This window comes from Stegastes partitus, unplaced genomic scaffold (genome assembly GCF_000690725.1).
Source record: "Stegastes partitus isolate 25-593 unplaced genomic scaffold, Stegastes_partitus-1.0.2 Scaffold1378, whole genome shotgun sequence".
Taxonomy (NCBI): domain Eukaryota; kingdom Metazoa; phylum Chordata; class Actinopteri; family Pomacentridae; genus Stegastes; species Stegastes partitus.
This window is the reverse complement of record NW_007579109.1, coordinates 173,775-181,018: the sequence shown is the minus strand read 5'-3', so window position 1 is coordinate 181,018 and position 7,244 is coordinate 173,775. Positions and strand designations below refer to the sequence as shown.

Below are 7,244 nucleotides of genomic sequence, written 5' to 3'. Positions count from 1 at the left end.
TGTGTGTGTGTGTGTGTGTGTTTGCAAGTGTGTGTGTGTTAGTGTGTGAGTCTTGCGCCGGGCCCAGGGATCAGAACAGACACCACTACCAATTACACTTTGCCAAGGATTTTTTTTTTTACCCCTCCAGGTTCTTTTTTTTTTTTTAATTTTTAAATTTTTTTTTGGAAAGCACAAAGGACTGTTTATTTTATCTCCTTGTTGTTGAAGTTTTTTTTTTTTTTAGTGCAATATTTCTATTTTAAGTTTTTTTTATTATTTTATTTTTATTTTTTTTTCTATCTAATGAACTGTTGGCAGTGAATTTTCTCCTTCCCTTAAAATCTTTTTTTGTTTTTTTTTATTATGATTTTAAACTTTAGCCCACTGTTTTTAGTGAGCAGCATTTTCTACTAATTATTTTTAATTTTTTAATTTTTTTTTTTTTAATAGCCCACCCTCCCAAGTTTTTTTTTTTTTTTTCACTTTAAACGCTGTGCCAAATTTATGATGAGAGTGCAAAATGGTAACTACCAGGCCGTCTGTCTTCCTCTAGCAGTGTGGTGGTTTTCTGTGGTGATTTCTGTCTGCTTTCAGTTTGTTGTGGAAATGTGAGTCTGGTTGGAGCTCCCTGTGCATGGTAGCAGAGATAGGAAATGGTATGGCTGATCTTTTAGCGGCACATTTCAACAGTGGTCTAGTGGCGGCAAAGCTTGGCGGTGGTGGTGAGCGACCGGTGTGTGGCAACCCTGGCACAGGAACGCTGTGGCGAGATCTGGGCTTTGTTGCCCAGAGATATGTAGTGAAGGTATTATTGGTACAGCAGAATAACTTCTCTTTTTACAGCGGCAGCAAAAAAAAAAACCGGGAGCGCAACTTGGCTCAGCCTCGTTTTATTTTTTATTTTAATCATTATTTCTGAATGCTTTGTTGTTTATTTTTGAATCGCGTTGCACCTTCTGCATCGTACGGTTAAGATTAATTTCCTCGTTTGTTGCTGCATGTTTGCATGTTTATGCTTGAAATGAGGAAGTGTTTTGCATTCTTATTTTTATTTAGAATGCTTTATTAAACCATTTGATTTGGATTTAAATTAACATGTAATTGTATTAATTTTGATTATAGTTAATTATAATATTTACTGTTTTTCTTTTTAATTAAGAACTGTGTGAATGTTTTTTAACAGCTTTATTTTAAAGCACTTTTCAGCTGAAGCTTTTATTTTCAGCCTCCTAACCGAACGTCTTTCTCTCCCCCTCCTCCCTCCCTCCCTCCCCACCTTCAGGATGAATTTCATCCCTTCATTGAGGCCCTCCTCCCCCATGTCCGTGCCTTCTCCTACACCTGGTTCAACCTGCAGGCCCGTAAGCGCAAGTACTTCAAGAAGCACGAAAAGAGGATGACCAAGGACGAGGAGCGCGCGGTGAAGGACGAGCTGCTGGGGGAGAAGCCAGAGATCAAGCAGAAGTGGGCCTCGCGCCTGCTGGCCAAGCTCCGCAAGGACATCCGGCCCGAGTTCCGCGAGGACTTTGTGCTCACCATCACGGGGAAGAAGCCCCCCTGCTGCGTGCTGTCCAACCCCGACCAGAAGGGCAAGATCCGCCGCATCGACTGCCTCCGCCAGGCCGACAAGGTGTGGAGACTGGACCTGGTGATGGTCATCCTGTTTAAGGGCAGCCCCCTGGAGAGCACGGACGGAGAGCGGCTGGTCAAGTCGCCTCAGTGCTCCAACCACGGCCTGTGCGTCCAGCCGCACCACATCGGGGTGACGGTCAAGGAGCTGGATCTCTACCTGGCCTACTTCGTCCACACACCAGGTATGCGACACCTACAGACCCCCCCCCCCCCACGTTCCCCTCATGTTATCCCGACACACACACTTTGCCATGTGACTCACAGATTAGACCCTGCCCTTCGCTAAGCGTCGAGCCGAGCCAATGCCAAGCTTTGATAAACCCAGTCGGGGCTGAGATAAGGACCGTGTCTTGACTTTTAAAGGGACAGTCTGCGCCGTATAATCCTGCAAAGAAAACAAAAAAAAAAAAAAACCCGTCCTCCACGAGATGTTTCTATCTGGTTTAAAGAGATTCTGAGAATTTGACAGTCGGGCTTAAAACCGGTGTTTACCTAGAGATATGTTTGCATTGGTACATTTGTTCAAGTATTTGTGTGCAAATTTGTCTAAATCCAAATGTGCATGTTTTCCGGTGCCATCTGTAAACAAAAGCATCTGCAAACCTGTTTATCTGCGTGTGCATGCATGTGCATACGTGTGCGCGCGCGACAGAGAGAGGCAGTTTGTCATGTGTCTGTAATCCGTGTGTGTGTGTGTGTCAGTAGCTGTGTGTGTGTGTGTTCTTTTGTGTGTGTGTGTGTGTGTGAGAGTGTGAGTGGTGGTCTGGAGAGCGCGGTGACAGCTGGCCCGGTCCCAGGTAGTTTAGGAGGCAGAGAGAGTCAGCCTGTCTGCAGCCTCGGCCGCCTAACGCCGCTCTGCACACACACACACACACACACACACACACACACACACACACACACACACACACACACTATAGGGCTCTACCTCTAACACCCCGGCTGCCCCGTTCGTCTGATTGCAGCAGCAGCTTCGTTAAAACAAAAATATTAAACGGACCCGACAAATAACAACCGGATCGTTAATTATATCTGGACTTTTATTTTATATTTAATTTGGTGTATCTTAGCAGTGACGCTAAAATTACCATATGAAATTATTAATTAGGTTTTTATTGCTTCTGAAAACAGAAAAAAAAAGAAAACAGAGCATTAGATCCACGTTAAGCGACTACATTTGTAGATTAATTACTGAGATGCTGCTGCAGTGGGTCTTAGGAGAGCAGGAGTGGAAATGAGCCACTTTAACTCCGACAGAAGTGATTCTTTTAATAAAAACGTGAGGATAAAGTTGAATAAAAGTGGTGTTAGAGGAGGAGCTGATGTGCTGCATCTCGTCTGATTTGCGGTGACGCGTTCTGTTTGTCGTCACTGAGCAGCCTTCAGGTGTTTGCAGGTGGAGATCAGGTGTCTCGACGCGGCTTCTTCGAGCCCTTCGCCATCATCCCGGGCTCTCTTACCGCGGACTGGCATACAGTTACAGGGCCTTAATTCTTCTCCTTGGCAGGGAGGTGCAGCGCTGCTCTGTGACAGAGTCCCCCATGCCAGGCTCCTTTCAGCCCAGTGTGTAACTCTGCTTGAGTTTGCGGGGCCTCCGTGAGCGCCTCTTCCTGTTCCACAATGCGCCGTGGCGAACCGCGGCTCAGATTAGCTCCCAGCGCAGCCTGGTGCCCCTCGGAGTAAAGCCTTTTTTTTTTTTTTTTTAACCCCGTGCCAGAATCCAGCAGCCAATCACCCCCGTACATACAATGGACTAGCCTTCCTCTTTGCGCATCACATTTCTTTTTTTTTTTTCTATAAATCTGTTTCTCACACGGCGAACCGTTTCTTTAATTGACCGTTTTTGAAAAATAAAAAAAATTAGGAAGCGCTCGTGTTTCATTCTAAACGTCGTATTGTTCGTTTTTGTTTTCCTTCGCTCGGCCAAATGCTTTTGCAAGGCGCAGGTCCACGACTGTGGGCGGGAGCAGGCTTCCTGTTCTGATCCTGCTCAGCTTTTCCACAGCAAATCTCAAAGGCAGCCTGTGCAGCACCTTGCAGTGGAACGGTTTGGTTTTTAAAGAAACCAACAAAAAAACATCCACCTTTGTGCGCGCAGATCTCTGTGTTTTCCAGGAGGCAGGCTGGGGTTAAGCAGAGTTTACTGAGGACAGACAGACAGTGGCTCCATTCTAACCTTTGGGGTGGCAGCGGTACAGTTTTATTCTTAGCTCTCCATTCCAGGGTGTCTGTGTCTTGCGGAAGCTATCAGTTGCCAGGCCTGATGATTGGACCGCGGCCGTCCTCACCCGCCCGTCCCCGCCGCGCTGTTTCACTTCTCTTGTCCCCGCTGATGTCACTGTCGCCAGCTGCAGGGGGGGCTCTGCTTTCAAGCAGCGTGATTGACAGGACAGGAGATACACCCCCTCACACACACACACCAGCGCCGCTAACCCCCTCCTCTGGTTCTGCTTCCCCACAGTACAGTATGTGTCTCTGCTTTTGTCCAATTATAGACTTGGGTCGGTCCAGGCGGGGCGGTGGGAGCGGGGACGGATCAAAGCTGCTCCGCTCTGATCTGCACTCCTGCACTGCAGCTGCAGAGCAAGATCCCGCCGCCGAAATGATCATTTTTCTTTTGACAAGTACCTGGCTGCGCGCAGAGCGTCGCGTAATTGTCGCGGACTGATGAGAGTGGACCCCAAAAGTGGTTCATTTGATGATGATAACAATAATGGTTCAGGGATGTGGAGGAAGCGAGGGAGGCGGCGGCGGTGGGGAGGGGAGGGGAGGAGGGTCTGATCTCATCTTTGATCACATGTCTGTCGAAGTCTGGCTCGTCAGCCGGGCGCTGCGGGCCTTCCTCCACCTAGAGACCCTGGCGCAGGTCGTGTTGTTTCGAGCGACGCGTTCGGTATCCGTCAGCCTGACGGAGCCGCGCGCTTCCAGCATTAGTCATGTTTGGAGCCCGAGCCGCCGCCTCATACGGCTTTCATTACTGTTATGATAAAAAGATGTTTCTGCCGAGTGCAGCCTCCGTATCTGTCCTCTGCACCGGAGACAGACGGAGCTGCCTGGGCCACGTCCGAGAGCAAACTGTGGTGCCAGACGAGCGCCGCCGCCGCGACGACTACCAACCTGAGACGCTCATTTAGCCGTCGGCGCGTCTTTGTGCGCCGTCCCGACGTTTCCAAATGACCAAGAGAGTGTCTTTTAATAGAGACAAACAAAAGAGAGGGACTTGGAGACAGACAGCCAGACTGAGAGACTTAACGCCTTCACGTCACGCTAATCCATCAAACACATCTTATCTGCTTTGCCCAATATCCTGAGCTTCAAAGGGAGGTAACACTATCAGATGCGGTTACATAATGAAGAAGAAATCAAACGGGACAGAGCGGGATTTGTGGGTTTTTGTTGTTTGTGTTTAGACGCTATACGTCGCGGAAAAACGTGATTCCGGGTTGTGTTGTCGTGTCGGTCGTCGAGTGTTTGCACAAGAAGGAGGCGCGATGATTAAAAACTGGGGGGAAAAAAACCAAAAAAAAAACTGGTGTGTAGAGATTTTCTGGACCGAGAGCAGAATTGTGCTCCAGTGTTCTGGCACCGGTCCATAACCCGGGCCGACGGAGAAAGAGAGAGTGTCGGCGCCGAGGGAGTCGCATTCATCTGGTGTGAAAAACGCTGCTGCTCCGACACTTCCAACGGAAACTTTCTTACTTTGCTTTGTTGTCATTTGAAATAATGCGCCCAATAAAGTTTCGGCGAGCCTTCACCGCCGCCTCCCCCCGAACCAATGACGGGACACTTTAATATGCACCGAGGCACCGCGGCCTCCGACTGCACCGGCTTGGCATATTTTCAGAGCCCCCAGTTTTTCCAGTAGCTTTTTTTAATGTGTGTGTGTGTCGCAGAAAGAAGGGAGAGAGAGAAAAGACGAGCGGAGTGTGTGGAGTGTAAGGAATCGCTGGTAAACAGATTATTCCAGCGCGATCGGGCTCCCGAATGAATCGGTGAAAAGACGCCGATCCCCCTGACCTCCTTTAACCGCCCTCTCTCTCTCTCTCTGCACAACTTTTTCCGGCGCTCTATAGGTCCGACCTCGGAGCAGCTCCTCGGCGCTGGTCGCCGTCCAACCTGCTTTATATTCGCTGTAATTATCCAGTTTAGTGAATAATGCTGGAAAAAAAGATGCACAAAAGACGGAGGGTATGATTGAATTATGTCTAACTTTGAAACGAAGGTCAGGTCTTAGCTTTGCAAATAGAAAAAGCCCGTTAAGCAGAAAGCGCTGGTTGTGGGCAACACGCAGTCGCTTTATTTACTAATTTCACTGTACAGTGATTTTTAATTATTTGTGTAATTAAGGTTAATAAATAAATGTTATGGTGTCTATTTAGCAGCTCGCTTTGCTGTCATTTAACAAACAGAAATTAATTTATTTCTCAAGAGATTAAATTACTTAATAATCTGCATTAATGAGTAGAAGCTAATGCAATAAAATAAATACTCTTCAGTCTTATTGAGCGTTTGCTGCCTTGGCTTCTTCTTTTTTTTGTGTATTATTTTTAGTCTCCCCGACACTGTTTGGTTTCAGCGTGTGAATTTGCATGACCAGTTCCCCCTCTCCTTCCTCTGTACAGGCGCCAGGCCTGAAATCTGTCCGTCCGCTAAAAACATACGTATCCCGGCGCAGGAGGAGGGGTGGCTTGGCTTCTGAGCCGCCGGAGCCGAGGGGCAAAGAGGGCAGGAGAAGGAGAAGGAGAGGTGAAGACAGCAGAGGAGGAGAAGGAAAGAAAAGGAAAAAAGAGGGGAAAGGGAGAGCGTCTTTTCTGGGCCATTTCCCAGCAGCCAGATTCTGATCAGTCCGCCTCGCGCCTTGTTCCCTCGGTCCAGTGGAGCACAGCTCGCCGAGGCTGCCCTGTAATTGGGACAGCTCTTTCCATACGGAAAACGGGACCGGAACGCCGCGCGGATCCCCCTCCTCCGTTTGGATTTATTTCTAAAATTCAAAAAATTAGAAACAAAATAAATAATAATAATAATAATAATAAACATCTCCCCCTCCTCCTATCGCTTCATTCATCCTCCCGTTTAACGCCAACAAACGCCCGTCAGCGCTGTTAGGACGATACTGAGAGCTGATATAAAGTAAAAAAGAAAAGCGTAGAATAAAGATAATGCAAAATGCCATGCCGAAAACAAAGAGAGAGGGAGGGCAGATATTCAGGCTAGTGGGGCTGGTTGGCAGCGTTTGGCACCCAGAGCTGCAGCTCTGTTTAGAAGGTGCCAGCTTTTCAAACCGACACACGGTCGCTGCCAACTTCTCTCCTTCTGATCCTTTTCTTTTCTCTCTCATTTTAACATTTTTTCCCCCCATATCCTTGTTTTTCGCTTAACACTTCTTCCCCTTGCGCCCCGACCAGCTCTCCTATGGATGCTTTCTCACAGCGGGGGGGGAGGCGGATGGAGGCAGAACATTTTCAACTTCAGGTCTTTATTTCAGCGGAGATGTCGGCGCGTCGAATAAAAACGACTATCGTGTTACCAGACGTGCTCGTCTCTCTCTCTCCTTTTTTTTCCCTTCCTCCAAAATATTTTCCACCGCTTCTTCTTCTCTTTTTTTTTTTCGAGCAGAGCGAATATTGTTA

General features: G+C 47.8%; 1 protein-coding gene across 6 annotated transcripts in view; it reads left to right on the top strand.

Moving 5' to 3' along the window:
* The first annotated feature begins 209 nt into the window (after positions 1-209).
* Positions 210-7,244, top strand: part of LOC103370143 (nuclear factor 1 X-type-like) — a 102,207-nt gene continuing 95,172 nt past the window's right edge. For 2 of the 6 annotated variants that reach the window (XM_008299075.1, XM_008299074.1), the window contains exons 1-2: positions 520-787; positions 1,265-1,796. In XM_008299075.1, the coding sequence (XP_008297297.1) occupies positions 617-787; positions 1,265-1,796 (703 nt within the window). In that variant the 5' untranslated portion in view covers positions 520-616. The other 4 variants (XM_008299077.1, XM_008299080.1, XM_008299079.1 and 1 more) reach the window with 4 other exon arrangements.